The sequence below is a fragment of the Rhinoderma darwinii genome, chromosome 5, assembly GCF_050947455.1.
Source record: "Rhinoderma darwinii isolate aRhiDar2 chromosome 5, aRhiDar2.hap1, whole genome shotgun sequence".
In the NCBI taxonomy this organism is placed as follows: Eukaryota; Metazoa; Chordata; class Amphibia; order Anura; family Rhinodermatidae; genus Rhinoderma; species Rhinoderma darwinii.
The window spans coordinates 72,617,572-72,639,775 of record NC_134691.1 but is presented as its reverse complement, the minus strand read 5'-3'; the positions used below and the strand labels follow the sequence as shown (position 1 = coordinate 72,639,775).

General features: G+C 40.5%; 1 protein-coding gene across 2 annotated transcripts in view; it reads right to left on the bottom strand.

Moving 5' to 3' along the window:
• PREX2 (phosphatidylinositol-3,4,5-trisphosphate dependent Rac exchange factor 2) overlaps positions 1–22,204 on the bottom strand; it is a 340,136-nt gene that overhangs the window by 210,586 nt on the left and 107,346 nt on the right. For both annotated transcript variants that reach the window (XM_075826126.1, XM_075826128.1), the window contains exons 8-11: positions 18,721–18,824; positions 9,100–9,249; positions 2,885–3,029; positions 900–1,000 (exon numbers count right to left, since the gene is read on the bottom strand). In XM_075826126.1, coding sequence (XP_075682241.1) covers positions 900–1,000; positions 2,885–3,029; positions 9,100–9,249; positions 18,721–18,824 — 500 coding nt within the window. The remainder of the gene's footprint in view (positions 1–899; positions 1,001–2,884; positions 3,030–9,099; positions 9,250–18,720; positions 18,825–22,204) is intronic.

Genomic DNA, 22,204 nt, shown 5'->3' with positions numbered 1-22,204 from the left:
GACTAGGTATGGGCTTGTTATTATGTAATGGCAGGGGGTAGGGAGACGGACAAGTGAGCCCTAATCTACCCGCCACTCTGACCCTGCCTACTTGCAACGACCCGCCCTAGGCGACGGGGTACAACTGGGCGGCGGTCCCTGCGCTCAGTAAGTGCACGACAAACACGACAAACATACAAAGGAACACAAGCAAGGAGAAGGGGCCGTTGCCCACGGCAACACCGTGAGCAACCAGAGTGGTGAACGAGCCGAGTCAAGCCAGGAGTGTGCGAGGTACAAAACGAAAAGCAGAAGAGTAGTCGGTAAGCCAGGGTCTGTATGGAGCAGGATCAAAAATAGCAGGAGCTGTAGCTGGGCCAGGAAACCACAAGGAGGGAAACACAAGCAATAACAAGCACCGAGGGACAGGAAGTGCAGGCTTAAATAGACCGAGGGCGGGAGCTAGCTGAGTCTGGCCAGGTTACGATAGGCTCTCCCACTCCTAAGCCTGCCAGCCTGAATGGTGGAAGCAGGAGTCAGTCTCAGGGATGTATTCTCAGGTGCTGACTGATTAGTTCTGGGAGTTAACCCCGAAGCTGTGCCTGGCAGATCCTTTACACCTAGACCATTGTCCCTCTTGATTAGGGGGAATGTCCACATACTTTTGGCCAAATATTGTAATATGCCACAACAACATTTTAATTGCATAACAAGAGGAGCAAAAATGTGTTTTTATATATTACAAATTCACAATCTCATATGAATTCTCACTCTATAAAACTGAATTTGGTTTCATACAAAAGGTGGATATTTTTTATTACTGCAATTGCTTTTATGAATATATTAATTGTATGAACTTATGTATAATGGATATCAATCGTTTTGCCCTTGCAGAATGTGTCTTAGCATGCACTAGTTACCATGATGAATTATTCCATTCTCCAGTAAAGCTTGGCCAAGGTTAACGCCTTCTTCTGGTTTGTGAATTTCTCCAATTTCCAGTAGCCACTCCACAAATTCACTGCAAGGAACCAGAAATAAATTAAAAATCACTTCCAGAAACTGCTCATTCTTAAACATTAACAAATTTCTGTTAGGTTTACGTCTTACTGTGAGCTAAGGTGACTGCATACATTAACTAGTATCCTGGCCGTCTATGTGATTTGACATAGAATGGGACAATCAGTGGTTAGAAAAATCGTGATCGGGATCTGATTGTAATTTCCATCGGGTCGAGAAACGAGGAGCATCATTGTTGCCTTGTGACCATGTAAATGTCCTTAAGAGCACATTGAGATTTACAAATCGTGCTGCCAAAAACGTGAATTTTTACATTGACACAATCAATGAATGAAGATCAACGATAAATGATTCATCGTTGATCTTTTCTCTGCATTTACGCTAGTCTATTATATTGATAATTGCTCATAAAATAGGAATTTTGTGATGATAATTGGCCAGTGTAAATAGTTCTAAATATAAGACACAAGATTAGAAAATCTGTCCTATTAGTAAATGGATAGAAAAGGAGGCCACAAATAAATATGGGAAGAAACTGTAGCAGTCCATGAAGCAGTGGTGATAGAAATGAATGCACCTTTTAAAAGTTTATTCGCTTGATGATTCCACACTAGGCAGAATTTCTCGTGATTGTTGTTTAATAAGAATTTGAAACAAAAAAAAAAAAAAATGGCCTCTTACTACTGTATCAGAAGTTGAAGGCAAAGTCTAATAATTAAGTTTTACTGACTTACAGTTACGGTATATTGCCATTTCCCTGATTGGTTGTGGAGGCCATTTTTGCAAAAGTGATCACAGGAAGTGCAGTCATACCGGTTGTCACATCTGAATTATCTTCTCAGAAACTGAGCATCAACTGACATTTTGTGAGAAGCTCATTCCATAGCAGCAACCGACCAACAACCAATATGGCTGGACTTCCTGTTGTCACATTTGCAAAAAATATCCACCACAACAAAACAGAAAAATTTTAATATTTCAGTATGTAAATTAAACATAATTGCCAAACTTCAACTACTGCTCAAACTTCTGATATACTAGTATATGGGGAATTTATACATTTGCGTGGAAATCATGTTCAATTAGTTTTTTTTCTCATGTTACTACAAATACATTGGAGGGAATTTATTAAGACTGGGTAAGAGGTGCCACATAAAAGTGTTGCATCTTTAGGCTGAACGTGCGCCACAATTATGGCACAACGACCGTGGTCGTGCACCATCCATTCCTCCCCTTTCCATCGGATATAAGATAAAAAAGAAGTATACTCACCTCACCACTCCTCAGGATCCCTCAGCATACTGTGGCTCATACAAGGCCCTGAAACTGCCCAGTGTCAGGACGTTGTATGAGCCGCAGGGAGACTGAAGGGACCTACAGGATAGAAGAGGAGCGGTGAGGTGAGCATACTTTTTTTTTTATTACTCAATTGTCCGATGGGGGGGTCGTTCAATTTGGGGGGGGGGGCACCTTGTTATGCCCCACAGGGTGGAATTAATGCCAGGTATAATTTAAGCCAGTTTTCTAGTGTATATTATAATCAATTTGTTGGGCAGCTGTGGTCCCACCCCTTTTGGGAAGCCATACCCCTTTCCACAAAAGTGGCTCAGGCGGCGTCAAAAGGCCAAAAGTCTTTTTTCAGAAAAGTGAATAAATCCCTCCATTGTGTTTTTTCTTGACTTTATTCCTTTTTCTCTGAGGAAGTAGTTGAACAAATATTAACGTTTTATAATAGAGCTGCCTAAATAGGGATAACACAAAACTTTGGAGAATATGTTATTATGTTATATACCTTAGTACGACACAGGAAAATGGACAAAGAACACATAAGAATATAAAAAGTACATAACAAGAAATAGAGTGTGAGATATGGTAACATGTTTACCTGCCAAGAAAACACTTTGGTATGGTCGTCAGTTTCTTCTTTCGGTCTTTGATTAGATTTCCTTTATTACACATCATTTTGTAAAGTTTTTCTCCTTGTTCTGATATCATCATCCAGGTATCCTGCTCCATACCTAGTGTTAGACCTGTGGAGTTGACATAAAGCATTCATTACTGTAGCTACAGTATGTCAGTGCATAATGTGCGTCATTGCGTTATGTATGATATCAACAACTATGAAAACCAAGTAACATCGGTCTACCTCAGCACTATCACCATCTTGCTTTGGTATTAGGCCTAATTATACACATGGCGAAGTTGTGTACACAGGGCATGTGCAGTGACACGCAGAGTTGGTACGGTTCCGCTTTAAGAAGCTGTATATTGCTGCTGTAATGCATCTTTTTCTCACCAAGAAGCAATACGTTATAATACAGCATATGAAATTAGAGGAACACAGAGGTACAGTATGGCCCCAAATATTTCTTTGGATGCTCTATTACAGATCCTCTATATAGCATTAGACATGAAACATGAAGAACAATACAAGCTACAAGCATTAATATACAAATTACCTGAGTGGTTTTCCCTTAATAAAGTTAACACCAAAATTTATAATTGACTTATTACTGTATTTTGTTATTCTAATCTTGGTTTATCCAGGTAGCCTTTAAGAAACCTATGAAATTCCCCAAGCTCCTCCACCTACACTAATATAACTATGGTAAAAGCCACTTCCATGAAGAAAACTAAGAGGCTAGCACAGCCCGTTCCAGGAATTATCACGACACATCCATACAACACAGGATAAGTTTACCAAAGCAATAACTCCACCATACACATTTCTGTTACTTAGTTGAGACAATTGATTGACGAGGAATCCATCAGAGAATTGCAAGAGAAAAGTGAATGATTTTGTGTTGTTTTATTATACTTTACATTATATTTTTTTGTTTGTTTGGTTTTGGGTAAAAATACTTTATAATCTTTAAATGTTTCATATGCCAAAAGGTCAATATACAGAACCAAAGTTTACTTTTATAGTGAGCACTATAAAGCGGGCTCTAGCTATAAGATTTTTGTCCCTCCGATAATTTCATATTTTTGGTGACCAGCGGACTAAAGGCCATTTACACGGGCCAATGATCAGGCAAATGCTCATTCGTCGGCTGATCTTCTAAACAGGGACATGTGATGCTGACATGATGAAAATTTCTGTGGACTTATGATCATAATAACGATAGTTCGTCCCCATAAATAATTGATCATTGCGCCTTGTGAATGAAGCAAACGAGCGCCAATCAAGAGCTATCTTGCTAATTTTCACGGCCCATATCATGCCCTCTAATAGGACCATAACAGATGTTGGTGGTAAACAGGGATCGGACACGCTGTATTTCAACCTGTCCTGTCCTCTGGCATTCCCAATAATCCCAACATAGAAATGCCATGTTTATCCAATAATAGGAAAGAATCTCAACAGAACGAAGAGGAAAACATTCCTAAAGAAAGGTTCTCCTATTCCACACTTCGTGATTCCATTCCAATTTTTGAAGATTGACTAATCAAATCCAAGTGTGAATAATGACTAAGACATTCTCAGTTTTAGTATATTTGAAAGAAGTAAATCCACACTTAAAGTATCTCTACGGTTTGGAGCCAGGATCATGATTTACATGGGACATGACTGTAGGATGCGTCTAGTTCTCAGTGGAATTTTACAGAATATGATATCCGTTGTTTAGGTTGTCATGGACATTGTTTATTGCCCGCTACACGCAATGGAAGTTTAACAATGCAGAATGCAGTAGGTGGAATGGTTTGAAATTTCTTAAGACATACCTAATTTAGGGAGACTGTTTACAACTGTTATGCTATTTCCAAGAGGCTTTTTTAGCTATGACTCATATTGCATCCTGTGCTGAGTGAAGCGCATATTTAAAAAAATAATTTAAATAGGGATTACAGGAACACAGAAGAAACATGTCGAGCAAATGTGGCTCTAGACATTACTTTCAGCGCCATATCCTTTATACCAGGAAACTCCCACTTAAAATGAAGGGTTGCATAGGTTATCTTATGCATGTGACATCTGAGCTGTGCTCCTACAAAGCCCAAGCTACATTCTTGTCTACTGTACATCCAGCAGCTGTAAACATACACAATACTGACAGACCTAATACTTCTCACAAATAAATGTGGCCATACACAGCACATGAAAGTTGGCAAATAGTGACCATTTTGGCCAATCAATTTTTTCAATGTTTGCCATAGCCATCACAATAATCGAAGGCAGAAATCGGCAATGGATTGCCACTTTGTTGCTTTATATTTTTTTGGTATGAAATCAGAGGCAATTGGAAGTATAGTATGGGCTCATGCATTTTTATTTTTATTGGGGATCTATATGATCATGTGCATGAGGCCTTAAATGGAAATTAACGTTTCAAACAACTTATGCTAATCTTTTAGTATATCTGATATATATCCACGTAATTTACTGTTAAAATTCTGTGTGAAGTTACTGCTACTAGGTGTCTCCCTTCCTGTAATCTACTGTCCACCCCCTGTTGCCAAGCAAAATCCGTGTCTAGTTACAGATGGACTGCAGGAAGTGGGAGTGTGTCTTTTCACTACATGCCAATACACATCTATCGGGAGGGAAGGGAGGAGCAGAAGGAGAGAGCAAGGAGAGACACAGACACGCTGCCCATACAAGACTATAGGGAAGGGTGGGGAGCATGAGCAGAGTGATAAAGTCACAGACAGACGTGCTGCAGCTTCATGGTAAGTGTTACTGTCTCACCCCAGTGCTGGATTAATCTAATGTTTATGGCCACCTGTATTTATATCCAATCTAGACAATCCTCTGTGAGCTCCAGGCTGTTATATTTTACTAATAAATTGTGGCAAACTATTGAGACAGGAGAGAAGTGCGTGCTGCCCTTGATATATTTAGCTCACAAAAGATTATGTAGACTAAATACTGTACAAATGTAGCAAACTTTTAGCTGTAAGAAGTATTAGGGGTGGACATGGAGTATATGTCTAAACTGTGCTATTGCTGCTGCAAAATCAAAAGGGCCCACTAATTCTGTAAAGAAAAAATAATAGTGCTCCATGAAATCTATTAGAGCACCTGTAAGGGACTATGGTCATTGCCATTCATGTCTCACAATTACAGGTGATAGATTTTCAAGAAAGCTATAAGTCTATGGCTAATCAATGCCCCTCAATGTCATCAAATTGGCAATTTAACTGGTTCCCGACCGCTGGCTGTATTTTTACGGACAGCGGTCAGGGTCCTTAAAACCCGAGCCATAGACTTTTTACGGCTCGGGTTTTAACTTGCTGCCTGCGCGATCGGGCAGCTGAATGTCGGGTCTCCGGCTGTCAGTGACTGCTGGGGACCCTGAGGAGAGGATAGAAGCAGCTTTCGTTGCTTCTGTCTTCTCCGATCTCTTTTACACAGCGCTCAATGAATGCTGTGTATAGGAATAGAGACAGCAGCAGCGGCGCTGGTCACATGATCGCCGGGTGCCGTTACTGACAGACTGCTGCTGGGTCTTACTAGACCCAGCACAGCCCTATTAGTGACAATTGTCACTATGAGAGGGCTGATTTCCCCTGTAACTGGGGCTGCTGTGCAGCTCCAGTTACAGTGGAAAAACATGGTGTAAAAGAAAGAAAAAAGATATATAAAGTTCCCCAAAGGTCTTTTTTGACCTTTGAGAGACAGACCATAGTAATAAAAAAATAGTAAAGTAAAGTGCAAAAAAAAAAATAATAATAAATACACATAAAATACCCACCCCCAAAAAAAACTTTCCCCCCCGCCAATCATTGTTGTAACGCTAGCGCAGACCCAATTACCCTAATATAGACATGTAATATATTAAAATTTACGGTAGACAATGATGATCACAAATAAAAGGTCAATTTTAGGGTAAAATTATGTTATTACCCAAAAAAAATAGCTGAAACGTAAAAAAGCTTATCTTTTTACTATTATTTTCAAACTTTATGAATAAAAATTCTAAAATAGCAAAAAAGGTGTGTATAAAAACGATAAAAAAAGAAACCTGCATTGTCTACGGAAAAAAACGTCGCAAAAATCACGTCGTTAGCACAACAAATAAAAAAGTTATAGCCATTTAACTAACACGTGCTAAAAATGGCTAAACGGTGTCTGGTCCTGAAGGCGCAAAATAGCCCGGTCCTGAACTGGTTAAAAACAAGGGACCCAAATACTGTTCTTGTACAACGGCCCTCTGTTGTCAGCATCCATTCTTGGTATTAGGCCTTGTTCACAGTGCACATTTTGTGAGATAAATCCCTTTTAAAGTCAATTACAGGATTGAATAAGATAAAACGGTGCTATGTGGACTAGACCTATGGGTTTTCAACCTCTGGATGTAAACCAGAATGTATTAATCCACTGAGTGCAAACTAAGATTTTAAAATGGCAATGAATTGAAACCCAAAGTACATAAGAATGGTGCATAACTTTTCATTACATAATGATTCATCTTTAGTTAAAAACAGGGTTTTTCTGGGACTTCAATATCGTTGCCCTATCCTTAGGGCATCAGTTTTGGGATTGACTTGGGGTGCCGTGCCCCTTCATTGTTTACATAGGCCCTGCGTCTCATTCATACAATGAAAGTTCCTTCTTTTCCTGTCTGAGGTTACATTTAATTTGCCTTTCTTGGAATAAATACATTTAGTATTGGCTAAACTTTACGTACATGCACCTTCCTCACTGCACTATAAATTCTGATCAACGTGAATCTCCTTGAGTTATCTTGTTTATAGGTATAGGAAAGACATTCAGAGAGCAGCAGATCATATTTGTCATTCTCTGGTAAAAGCCTTGTTTGACTTAAAGAGGCTCTGTCACCAGATTTTGCAACCCCTATCTCCTATTGCAGCAGATCGGCGCTGCAATGTAGATTACAGTAACGTTTTTATTTTTAAAAAACGAGCATTTTTGGCCAAGTTATGACCATTTTTGTAGTTATGCAAATGAGGCTTGCAAAAGTACAACTGGGCGTGTTTCAAGTTAAAGTACAACTGGGCGTGTATTGTGTATGTACATCTGGGCGTTTTTACTTCTTTTACTAGCTGGGCGTTGTGAATTGAAGTGTATGATGCTGACGAATCGGCATCATCCACTTCTCTTCACAACGCCCAGCTTCTGGCAGTGCAGACAGCGTGTTCTCGAGAGATCACGCTGTGTCGTCACTCACAGGTCCTGCATCGTGTCGGACGAGCGAGGACACATCGGCACCAGAGGCTACAGTTGATTCTGCAGCAGCATCGGCGTTTGCAGGTAAGTCGATGTAGCTACTTACCTGCAAATGCCGATGCTGCTGCAGAATCAACTGTAGCCTCTGGTGCCGATGTGTCCTCGCTCGTCCGACACGATGCAGGACCTGGGGCAGGAAGTGAGTGACTTCACAGCGTGATCTCTCGAGAACACGCTGTGTGTCTGTGCACTGCCAGAAGCTGGGTGGTAACGGAGAAGTGGATGATGCTGATTCGTCAGCATCATACACTTCTATTCACAACGCCCAGCTAGTAAAAGAAGTAAAAACGCCCAGATGTACGCACATAATACACGCCCAGTTGTACTTTAACTTTAAACACGCCCAGTTGTACTTTAGAAAGCCTCATTTACATAAATATAAAAATGGTCATAACTTGGCCAAAAATGCTCGTTTTTAAAAAAAAACAAAAAACGTTACTCTTATCTACATTGCAGCGCCGATCTGCTGCAATAGGAGATAGGGGTTGCAAAATCTGGTGACAGAGCCTCTTTAAGTACTATATTCATAGCACAATCCTACGTCCATGTTGTTGAGATACTATCAATGTATGATACAACATACTTCTGCTCAAACTTAGAAATTGTTTTAAGAATGTTTTAAATAGGAAACACATGCTTTTAGCAATAATATCATAATTTCAAATTATATTTGTTCCTTATATTTTAGAAACCAAGTAAAATGGATCATGATAATACTTGAAAAAATATATATTTTAATTATGTAATAATATGGCAAAATTTCATTATTCCCATGAATTCACCAAAAGCAAGTTATGATTACAATTATTGCTGAATTGTTTTCTTAGCAACGCTTTAAAAACAATCCTGTGAGTAGGTGACACCCTAAAACCAATCCTCAGGTCTACTGCACCTGTGCATGTACTTACTTTTTCTCTTCTCCCTCTCTTTCAAGATTGCTTCCAGCCACTCCTGTTTCTCCTCTGGTGTCTTTGCCATACAGACAAACCATTTGTTCTTCGCTGTGTTGTGTATTTTCCAGCCATTGACTACAAGATTACCACTGCTATGGAAATCCGCTAAAAAAGGCAAAAATAAAAGCATTATTTCAATGCAGACAATATAATATTAATATTATATGTATTTATATTTTAGTAAAACATGATTGAAGAAAAGAATACATTATATAGTATAGATATAAGAGATAAAATTTTACTTGGTTTACAGCATATCTTTGTATATCTATATTACGGCACCATATGTACATGGTTCAGTGTGACTGGTACAACTTTCAAAATACTTTTTATTAGAAATATTTTTGAGACACAGCTGCTTTGTATTCTGTATACAGAGCAGTTGTATCGTGCACTAAGACCTGAATCCGTCAGGTACGCGGTACTGACGGGTTCAATGACAGCGGGTCCTGCGTGTCTCTGTCACGCAGGATCGACCTGTAATCGATCACATCTCTGTGTTTTAGATTAAAGGGGTTTTCCCACAATTGACATTTATCACCAATTTGCAGTGAGGAGAACCTTGAATAGAACGGCAGACACGCATGAGTGGTGTCGCTATATTCAAAGTCTATGGGACTCACGAGGACTGCCGAGTACAGCGCTCGGCTATTATCGAGCCCCATATGCATTGAATGGAACAACAGGACGCATGCTCGACTGCCACTCTATTTAAAGAGGCTCTGTCACCAGATTTTGCAACCCCTATCTGCTATTGCAGCAGATCGGCGCTGCAATGTAGATAAGAGTAACGTTTTTATTTTTTAAAAACGAGCATTTTTGGCCAAGTTATGACCATTTTTGTAGTTATGCAAATGAGGCTTGCAAAAGTCCAAGTGGGTGTGTTTAAAAGTAAAAGTCCAAGTGGGCGTGTATTATGTGCGTACATCGGGGCGTTTTTAATACTTTTACTAGCTGGGCGCTCTGATGAGAAGTATCATCCACTTCTCTTCAGAACGCCCAGCTTCTGGCAGTGCAGATCTGTGACGTCACTCACAGGTCCTGCATCGTGTCGGACACATCGGCACCAGAGGCTTCAGTTGATTCTGCAGCAGCCTCGGCGTTAGCAGGTAAGTCAATGTAGATACTTACCTGCAAACGCCGATGCTGCTGCAGAATCAACTGTAGCCTCTGGTGCCGATGTGTCCTCGCTCGTCTGACACGATGCAGGACCTGTGAGTGACGTCACAGCGTGATCTAGCAGAAGCTGGGCGTTCTGAAGAGAAGTGGATGATACTTCTCTTCAGAACGCCCAGCTAGTAAAAGTATTAAAAACGCCCCGATGTACGCACATAATACACGCCCACTTGGACTTTTACTTTTAAACACACCCACTTGGACTTTTGCAAGCCTCATTTACATAACTACAAAAATGGTCATAACTTGGCCAAAAATGCTCGTTTTTTAAAAATAAAAACGTTACTGTAATCTACATTGCAGCACCGATCTGCTGCAATAGGAGATAGGGGCTGCAAAATCTGGTGACAGTGCCTCTTTAAGCTCTTTCTCACTGCGCTCATGCAGTGAGGAGGATCAGGGGGGCTTGGGAACCCTGTTCTAGTGATCGGTGTGGGTCCCAGGGATCAGACATTTATCACCTATTCTGTGGATAGGTGAAAAACGTAAATTGTAGACAAACCTCTTTAATATGGTGAACACAAATGTAGGCACATATACTAGTTTCTACCTGGAAATGATGTAGGTACAGATAGTTCTGCCTCCCTGCCACTTCCAGTAAATGATGCAGCCACAGATACTAAGATTTCTCTGTCTCTCCTTGTAAATGATGTAGGTACAGATATTACTGTTTTCCTGCCTCTCCCGGTGAATATGTGGGCACAGACACTACTGGCTACTTGCATTTCACTTTTAAAGGCAGATTTAAGCACAGATAGTGCATCTACTTATGTAGGCACAGATAATACTCCATCCCATAAATTTGCATGACCGTTTCCTACTTTATACAGTTACACAGGGATTGTATATTCACTACGAGCCTATGTAAAATTTATATAGCACCTAAATATGGTTAAATAAAAACTACTTCCCCATGTACCTGAACAGTGTTGACCTCTTTGCATTAATATTTTTCTATAAGAATATGACATTTTTTATTTGATTTCAACAGCATATGTGACACATATGTGTTGACCACCCTTAATTTTGCTTAGGTTTCATTGCAATTTGGTGGTTACAGATGTTGGCACAGATGGTACTGCCTCCTTGTCTACGATATATGAACATATAGTACTGTCCCTCAGTGTCTTCCTTTAAATTATGTATTAACATATAGTACTGCCTCCTTGTCTCTCCCTGTAAATTATACATGAACATATAGTACTGCCTCCTTTTTTTTTTTTTTTTTTTTCATAAAATTGAAATGTTGTTTTTTTTAAAAAAAAATTCAGTCCCACTAAGAGACTTCACAATGCAATCTTCTTATCAAAGATATAATGTTTTGGTATGCTTAGTATACCAGTGTAAAACTACTGCAATCTATTTGCCCATGCCTCCGATACTTCTTAATAAGAATATAGTCAGGGAAGCCTTTGTTAGGCTCCTGGCTGCCATGGCAATCCATCGGCACCTCGCAATCACGTCACGGGGGTGCCGATGGCGTGACAAAGGGAGCTCCCTTTCTCTGTCAAACATCTTAGATGCTGCGATCGCAATTGATCACGGCATCTAAGGGGTTAAACTGTCAGAATCTGAGTTCTCTCCAATTCCGGCAGTTGCTGCAGGAGCCAGGCTGTGTATAACAGCCGTGTTCCTGCCATTTATATCGTGGGTACAGTGGCAATCCCCACGAGATCCGAGCAATGGATATATCCGTCACGATGCGGGAGCTAGAAGTACTAATAATAATAATGATAATAAAAATCCACATAAAAAGCTGAGTAACTTTGTAAATACATTGAAATACTTATTATTATTATTATTATTATTATTGTTATTACTGTGTTACAGCCTGTATTATAGTCTAGAGCTATATTTACAGTTCTCTGGACTTCAGAGCTGAACTCTTGCAGTATTCTCTGCTTGTTCAGTGTCTGCACAGAGCTTGTTTTAGGGGCGTTTTATCCAAACCTGAATCTGTGAGGTCAGCAAGACTGACGGGTTCGGTGACAGCGGGTCCTGCGTGGATCCACCTGTCATCAATCACCTCTAAGTTATGAACTTAGAGGTGATCGATAACAGGTGGAACCTGCAGGACCCGCTGCCACCGAACCTATCAGTCCCGCTGACCTGACATATTCAGGTTTCAGGGCACGATACAGGTACTATTTATCCAGGTATCTGAAAAAGCAAAAATTATTTTTAATAAAAATAAATTACAAAGTTGTACAAAACACCAAAATACATTGGCTTTAAACATGCTTTGATTGTTGCTAAACTAAGCTCTCTCCCAATTGTGTTTCCTCAAATATTCTTAAGTGACTAGATAATCTTCAGAATCAATGAAATATCTAGAGTTCTGAAAAAAGAACACTTTATTTGACAAAAATTTTAGCTTGTTTTTCCCTTTGACTATGTCATAAAGATGGGAAAAGGAAATTAATGAAGTAATTTCAAACCATGTTAAATATTCCAAAATAGTTTCCAGGAAAATGCTTGACAATATACTTAATTCTTAAGATCCTTAGTACAAGTGTTTCCATTCACACGTTTTACTGTTGTACAGTATTCTATGAATAGTTTAATATAAAACTGCAGTACGTAGGCTCTCAAAGTATTCAATGACCTTGTTCCTACTCCAACACTGGAAAGACATATTTAACGCCATATAGCATATATTTAGGTTTACCAGTTTTCATAACTAGCAGGTAGTAATGGAGGTGGAGCAGAATGCATATCACTGGACACTTAATTTAGTTAGAAGTGTATTCGTTCTTTTGTAGGATGGGTGCCCATTAATTATATAAAACAATAATGTAGTCCCCCTCATTTCTATGGGTATAAAAAAAAATAATAACTTTGTGGGAGTTTATTTTTTATACATATGGCAGGGCACCAGAGCATCAGGCGGTGGCCTTTTGCCTCTCTGAGGGGGCAGTGCCACTAAAACCAGGAGCCGCCACCCCCTCCTGCACTATAATTGTACCTGTCTCTATAGGATGCATAAGCGCTGAATGGCGGGTCATGTAACGTAGCCAGCTATTCAGTGCCTTTCAATGACGTAAGCGGCGCAATGTCATCATCGCACCACTAGCGTAGTTGACTGACAAGGCTAGGCAGCCTGCCAATCAGCGACTTTTAACGACGCAGCATTGGAAGGCGCTGATTGGCCAGGCAGAGTGGCTGGCCCTGCCACTCAGCACCTTTTAACGATGCAAGCGGCATGATGATGTCATCGCGCTGCTTGTGTCGTTAAATGACAGTGCAAGGCAGCCTGCCAATCAGCGCCTTTCAACGATGCAACATTGAAAGGCGCTGATTGGCCAGGTAGAATGGCTTGCCCTGCCACTCAGCGCCTTTTAACGGCGCAAGTGGCGCGATTACGTCATTGTGCCACTTGCGTCGTTCAGCCACAGGAGATCTACTCAGAAGAGAACACGCCTGCATTGCAAGAGGACGACACGGAAACGGGTTAAGGTAAATATGTAAAGTTATTTTTTTCTGTTAAAAGTGTGAGGGGCTATATGTGGAGCACTACCTACAGGGGGGCTGTATGTGGGGGCTATATGTGTAACATAATCTACAGGGGAGGCTGTATGTGGGGGCTATATGTGGAGCATTATTTAAAGGGGGGCTGTATGTGGGGGCTATATGTGGAGCACTACCTACTGGGGGGGGCGTACATGGGGGCTATATGTGGAGCATTATCTACAGGGGGGTTGTATATGGGGGCTATATGTGGAGCACTACCTATAGTGGGGGTGTATGTTGGGGCTATATGTGGAGCATTATCTACATGGGGCTGTATGTGGGGGCTATATATTAGCACTATTTATAGGGGTGGCACTATCTACAGGGGGCAATATGAGGGGCACTATCTGCAGGGAGCTATATGTGGGGCACTATCTACAGGGTTCTATATGTGGGGCACTATGTTCAGGGGCTGTATGTGGGGCACTATCTACAGGGGCTACTAACTACAGGAAGAGCTATGTAGGGCACTATCTATCGGGGGCACTATATATGGGGGCACTATGTATGTGGGCCACTGTCTGAAGGGGGCTGCATGTGGGGGACTGTCTACAGGGGGCTCTGTGGGGCACTGTCTAGAGGGGACTCTACAGGGGGCAGTATATTAATGGGGCCCTGTGGGGGGCACTATGTATGTGACGAAAGGTAAAAGCAAAAGGTGCAGTATTTACGGCATCGGCACCAGGCAAAAATGAAATAATCATAATGACAGATGGTATTATCTTTAAAAGGATGTTGTTCTTTATTCAGTGGACGACGCGTTTCTGTACCGTACCGGTCCCTTCATCAGGTCTGTAATACACGTCGTCCACCGAATAACGAACAAAATCCTTTTAAAGATAATACCATCTGTCATCATCATTATTTCCTTTTTGCCTGGCACCGATGAGAGATCATCATAGAGGTCTGTACTGGATGGAGACGTCACCTGTGAGTCACTTAATATAAATGTTTATTCTGCCTCTAATCAGTACTGTAGTCACTATATGTTCTGCAGCGAGATAATGGGTGGTATGATTTTTGATGTGAATGTCAATCAAGATCTGGGGGGCGCCATTTCAATTTTCGCCTCAGGCAGCAGAAAAGCTAGAATCGGCCCTGCAGGGCACAGAAGTCCCCACATAGAGATGCATGTATATTTTAAGTAGATATACATGTCTATATGGACATGCTTGAGTCAGCAGCTAGTTCCCCTGAACACATGGTCCTTAAAATTAACACTCATATACAAAACAATACAGGACCCCTTTAACTTTAATACATTGTTACAAAGAATATTCTGGTTTAAGAGTAATGAGTGCTAACCATATTCACTTAGAGTAGCCAGAATGTAGTCACATATTATATGCTCAAGCTGGGAAACGTCAGCGTCTTCTAGAATTTATTAGCAAGTCTATCAGGAAGTGAATGACTAAATATTCCATCCCCATGCCGTCCTCTTGTTCCCAGCAGATGTGTGTTTGTATGTTTCCAGGGAGAAAAATGAACAATTGTCGGCCCTATTGTGCAGCCACATTCCAGAACTCAAAGGCACAGTATCTGCCATCAGAGCAAGAGTTACATTAGCAATTAATAAGAGATCCACAAAGGCAATACAAAGTCTATACTAATAGAAAAAATCCTGTATGCTAGGGGTAACTCAAGTACCCACCGCTAACACATATATATATATTTTCTCTGTGCTGTGAGGCAGAGGTCCTACTTTATGAATAAATGTAGTTATTCTCTCTGAAAAACTGTCTTTGTCAGTGCCATCGCATAGGCCACTCTGCTTTAAAATGTGCTTTGCTTTGAGATACATATAGTTAAGAAGGTTGTATAAGATTAGAAAAAAGGATTTTCTTGTACTCTACAAAAAGCGCCACTGGTGTTAATAGGATGTGTTTAGTATTGCAGTTCAGCCCCATTCACTAGATGCTGCAATACCAACCACAACCCATGGGCAAGTGTGGTGCTCTTTCTAGAAAACAAGCAGACCTTGTTTTTACTAATCTCAAACCATTCTTTTATGGACACAACATTTTTTTTTTTTTTTTTTAATTGGTGACAACTACATATACTTCTACTATATCCTTTACTGTATACAGGGAAAGTTGCAATGTACCCACTAATGATTACAGTATGTACCCATTTTGTCCTATACTTCTGCAGTATTTTCTTTTCTTCACTAACTACAAGTAATTCGGAACTGGTAAAAAACTGTGAGAGATCAATAATCACTGGATAAGGACCAAACTAAGTCTATGAGAAAGAGAAATATTATAATTGATTTCAGAATATTGTGTTACATCATCATATGAGTTGTATTAGTGTTAATTATGTCTGGGAATAAAATATTGTTTTATCAATTATATCCCTTGACCTCCATGTGCTAAATAATAGGAAATAAAGTTGTGAAGATTAAGAGGCCTGTATTGAAAAGGTGACCGCATGTCAGAGATCAGGACTATTCGTACAGTTTCAATCAAAGCTGTTGTAATCCTTTGTTTGGCAAGTAATGCAATTTATTTGCTCATTTAAAAGCATCAATATGCAATTTGTACTACAGATGAATCTCCCAGAGTAATAAAATGTTAATAAAGTAGCAGTGAAGCCATATTTGCAATTATTAATGCATCAATAAATGTGTTAGCAGCTTCATAAAGTGATATAATTTGTGACATAAGTACGCCATGTAAATGTCTCTTTTTTTTGGGTTTTAAACGGGTTGTTTGACGACAGAAAAGGTTCCTAATTTGTTAGGAAATGTTAACTGAAGACATTTACTAATATACTTTTACTTTCGAAACTGCTTGGATGTCCAGATTTCTGTGTCCTGTGATGTGGCCCCGGAATTGGAGCTTCTTCTCTTAGCTGTGACGTGTCGACACAGCTTACGATGCGGGTCGCCCCCCTCTCTGTGTGTCGGTGACGTGATGAAGTGGTTCTTTGTCACGGCTAATACACTGTAGCTTTATGTCCAGTCTGCAATTGTTCCTTTTCCTCTTGCCCTACTTATCTGTTATCTCTCACTTCCCCGCTTTACTTTCAGCATGGAGTGATCTGTTTTCAGTGTGAGCCATCTTTATTATTGATGCTGTGCACAGCTCATACTGAAAGCAGATAGCTCGGTGCAGACAGTAAAGGGGGGGGGGGGATGAGATAACAGATAAGGAGAGCAGGAGGTAAAGGAACAATTGCAGATTACATAAAGCTACTGTATATTAGCCCTGACAGAGAAGGGGCTGGCTTATCTAATGAACTGAGATGGGCAGGCCACCCCTTCACTATGTCACCGACACACAGAGAGGAGTGGGGGGGCTCCCTGCATCCTAAGCTTTGTCGGCACGTCACAACTAAGGGGAAAAGCTCCACTTCCAGGGCCACATCAAAGGACAAAGAAATCTGGACATCCTTGCAGTTTCGAGAGTGAAAGTATATTAGTAAGTGTCTCCATTTTACATTTCCTAACCAATTAGGAACATTTTCTGTCGTCAGACAACCCCTTTAGACAAGATGCTTTGTTATAGTTGAAATGTGTTGGTAAAGAAATATTGTTTACTTGCAATGTCATGGCTCGGTCAAAATGCTTTTTTTTTTTGCAAAATGGCTCAGTTATTCTGCTGTTAACGGCAAAAAAAATAAATGCATTTTGAATGCAACGGGTGACCTAATAGGAGGACTAAGTTGGCAGACCTGGTGGCCTTCATTAGGCCCCTGGGTTGCCATGGCAACCCATCAGCACCACATGATCGCATCGTAGGGGGTGATAGCTTCACAGATGGGACTCCCTCTGTCAAATGGCTTAGAGGCCTGGGTCAATATTGTGATCTCCGAACCCGGCCATTAGAACAAATTGTTAGATGTAATATACAGCTGACACCCGCGGTATATGACCACAGTTTTCTTAAGTGAGGGTTGTCAGGGAGGTGCCCTATCAACCAGGGTGTCATGTCCGTGGCTGCGGGCCATCAGCTCCAATCTCCCCCTGACAGCCGCAGCCACGAGTGGGCGAGCGCTGGCCCCAACCTCCTCCTCAGGAGATGCCAGCGCTCGCTTCCACTCACCTCAGCCGGATCCCATAGAGTGCAGACTTTGATGAACTTTGAACTCATGAGTCCCTGAACTATAAGAGGGGTTCAGGCCCTTGCTTCTATGCCTGAGTGTTATTGATGTTTCCTAAGTTTGTCTATGCAATGGTCTCCTAGTGTGTTCCTGTTCCTATTCCTGTTCCTGTTCCCTGCATACCGTACTATCCTGGTCGAGTACTGTGCTGAGCCAAAGTTGTAGCTGTATACCACGCCTGACCTGCTTCACCACGCCTGACGTCTGCCTGCTGCCTAGTCCCAGCTGAGCCTGCCTTGCTACTGTCCGAGCTACCACAGGTACCGTATACGAACTATAGACTTTGACCTGCGCCCTGTTGTCCAGCTGCCATACCGCCAAGGTGGTACGGCCCAGTGGGTCCGCAAACCCTACGTGACACAGGGATTGCTATTTACATGCACAGATATTTTGTTAGTGTCGTTTAGTGTCGTTTTTGGCTTGGCTTTTAAAGCCAAACACAGGAGTGGACACAAAAAAAGGAGATGCATCAGTCTTTTCTTTATATCTTTCTTTCGTTTTAGATCCACTTCTGGCTTTGGCTAAAAAAAACTGAGCCACAAACCATCAAAACCGCATCAAAAATGTGTGTATGATTACTGGCCTAAGCTAAATAAATTCAATAATGGGGTATGGCTCTGAAAGGATTTTATGCAAGTCAGATAATGATCAGAAAATCCAATTAAATTAAAAAATATGTCAATTGAGAGACATCATTTTGCTTAAAATGAGTTGATTTAGACATGGAGCCATTTCTCTACATAGATATTCTAGGACTTCATCTGTTAACATTATTTATATACACACCTGTTCCGTCATCAATGTTTTCAACCTCCATCACTTCTGTGTTAATCCGGCCTCGGAAGAGATAGCGGTGCCCATCTGTGGATGCTTTGCTATTCTTCAAACGTCTTCAAATGAAACAAAATTGAAGTTAATAGTTGTAAGAGAAAACAGTGCATGCCTCTTCACAGGCATTTATGGAGCCATATTAGTGAAAAACAAGATTATACTCACAGTCTAAATTTAAGATCTACAAATAAAAGCAGATCAATTGTAATTGCATCAAAATAAAAATATGCTAAATATCTGAATTTTTGCACTTTATTCTTCTCCATATTTTTTCCAAATTAATAAGAAGTTAAAATACTTGTAGGCCGCTTTCCCATGGCTGTAATACGGCATATGTTATTGTCTGTTTTACTGTCGCAATGCCCAGACCTCCCACAGTTCTACTGAACCGGACTTAGATTACTATAGGATCCTGCTATGATCTAAATCCAGCTCAGTAGAAATTCAGGAGGTTCTGGTATTGCGGCTTTCATGTGGGTGCTACATTGCTTCACACAGTTCAGTTTTTTTAATGCTTTTTTTGTCTAATGTTACATTTAAAATTACATTTCAATCAAATGAATTTAAGGTAATTAATAAACTCTAAAGGGATTGTACAGGATTAGAAAAACATAGCTGCTTTCTTCCAAAAACAGCACAACAGCAGGTTGTGTGTGGTATTGCACCTCAGTTCCATTCACTTCAAAGGAGTTGAGCTGCAATACCAGACACAACCCTTGGACCAGGTGTGGCACTGTTTTTGAAAAAAAGCAGCCATGTTTTTCTAATCCTTTACAACTTCTCTAAGTATGCTAAGTAACTAAAGGACACATAAGAGTTCCCATTACTAAGGCTGGCCACAGGTAACTGATAACTTGTTGTATCCCCTTATTCACCCATTAACATGTCTTGCTTTGGCCAAATATGAATTCCATTTTGTTGCAGGGTGAGAAAATGATAAAATATTCCAACATACAAATAATGTCGATAGCTAGTTTCACTGCCAACCAACTCTACTGAAGATTTTTATCATTTAACTTGTTTTTTATAAATTATATAATTACCTTTATTAGCTTTGAGGCTCTTAAATTTATTTTTATCTTATAATGGCAATCTTTTGAACAAATGCCCATCTAGTGAATGTATAATTATATTGTATTTTTAATGTAATATGTTCATCCTCTCTCTTTTCGACAATTGTCGAAACTGAAGAGCTCATTAATTAGAAGCAAGATGTCTATACAAGTATGGGAACTTTCATATTATAAAGACCAAAGCTAGTCAAAGACACAACATTTTTGTCAGCTGAACCTTTCCATCCTAGTCCAAAAGGAATGACTAAGGCCTCATGCACACGACCATGCATTTGCGTCCGCTACTAACAGCAATTGCAGAGCCGCAATTGTGGATAGTATAGTGCACATTATATCCGATGTACCAATGCACACATCCGTGGTTTCCACAGTCCGTGCATTGCCCGGAGCCCGGAAGGCAAAAAAAAAAAAATAGGACAAGTCAATTTACAGACCGCAATTGCGGACTAGGCTCATTAAAGTCAATGCACATCTTGTGTTTGCACGGTCCATAATTGCGGACGGCCCGCGGATGACACTCCGCAGCTTGTCCGTTCCGTAATCACTGACCGCGCACACAGCTACGGTCGTGTGCATGAGGCCTAACTCACCACTAACAGGTTGGATTTCAAAACATCTGATGCTATGTTTTTACTCCCAATATAAGAGGTGCCACCGTTGTCTATCAGCAGCTTATCTCTGTCCCTCTAAAGAAATAATATTTCTGTTCATAGTCAGTGACTTTTGGCCATTTCAGAAGGCAGCGGCATGCTGTCAGCACCAGGATTAATATTATTGAAGAAGATTTGTAAATGATGTGATGAAGATTGGTGATACACAAATTAATGTAAGAATTGTATAGCTGCAGCAGCACTCACTCACAGCAATGGCTGCCTGTCTACTGACACTGACTGACTCCTATCTCTCTCTAAAATCTATCTATCAAATTATTGTAAATTTAATTATCTATTTTCTTCTCATTATGAAACACACTCAGACACTAATTCACTATCTATCTGTATTCTATGTTTTAATATCTCTCAATCTCTTTCTGACGTCCTCTCTATCCTGCTGCCTGAGGTCATGTGATCGTTCTTCTCTGTCTTCTTCTTATTAAATGGTGGCTGCCATTTTGAGTGATTCATGCCGGACGAATCCCAAAAGTTTTGGATTCGCTAAATCCGAAACTTTTGATTAATTCGTAACAAATTTGATTAGTGTAGAATCAATATGCTCATCTCTAGTGACAATGACAGTATAACGTATATATACAGAACACAGCCAAAGAAGGGACCGTATATTTAATATTGTTTGAATATTACTGTCAGCAACTTTACTTGCTATCAATATCCCTTGTTTAGCTAAGGAAACACAGGAATGTAGATTGTTTATCTAAGGAGAAGTAAAGGGCCAAATGCACAAATGCAAACAATTTAAAGAACTCTAGAGAAGACTTCCTTAATGTCATAGTTTTCAGTATACTTTATTTGGAATTGTAGATGCAACCAGTTAAGTATATAGTCAAGTTTAAAGTGTATCGAAGATTCAGCTCAGTAAGTAAAAAATAAGGGGTGGGATAAGTCTAGATCTAAATTTACCAAAATTTTGTGACTCCAACCCAAAAATCAATGTGTGTTCACCATTTAATCGAAAACATAGAGGTTGTTCCCCTGGAGCAATTTGTTTTCTAAAAGCATTCACTAGCTGGTATCAGTGGTTCCTGTGTGGCATCTGTGGCATTTTCCATGCAACAGCTCTGCTCATTAAGTTCAGGCTGTTCCATCAGGACAACCTCTTTTCCAAATACAGGCCTGCTGGCTAAAAGCTGATCCCCGTGGATACAGCAGTAAAAAGTTCATGATCAGTTGTTATTGCCAGGGGAACCTGTGGGTGGCCACACATTTTGTGAAAGGGGAAATGTAGTATTACGTGACACCCATTCATATGGCGCCCAGTCCTTTAGAACGAGGGATGCTCTTTATAGTGGCTCTCGACTATGGATAATTGAGGGGTTCCCGAGCAGTGGTACCCCCCCCCTATGACATTCTTATCCAGTTGGGACAACTTCTTTAATTGTCTTCAAGGTTTGAGGTACATGAGGCTTAGGATTATATCCTTAAAGACATCAAACGTAATAGTACGCCGTTGTCGTTAAGGACTTAACGCAACACAACGTACTGATACACTGTGTTGCTGATGCGGGCTCAGAAGCTGAGCCTGCACCATCGCCTGCAAGTGTCAGTTGTATATTACAGCTGACACCCTGCTGTACGGCCAGGACCGGAGCTAGTCTCCGATCTGGCCGATTAACCCCTTAGATGCAGCCTCTATGGTGTTTCCTAGCAGATCAGAACCCCGCAATGAAAATTGAAGGAGCTCCGATGGCC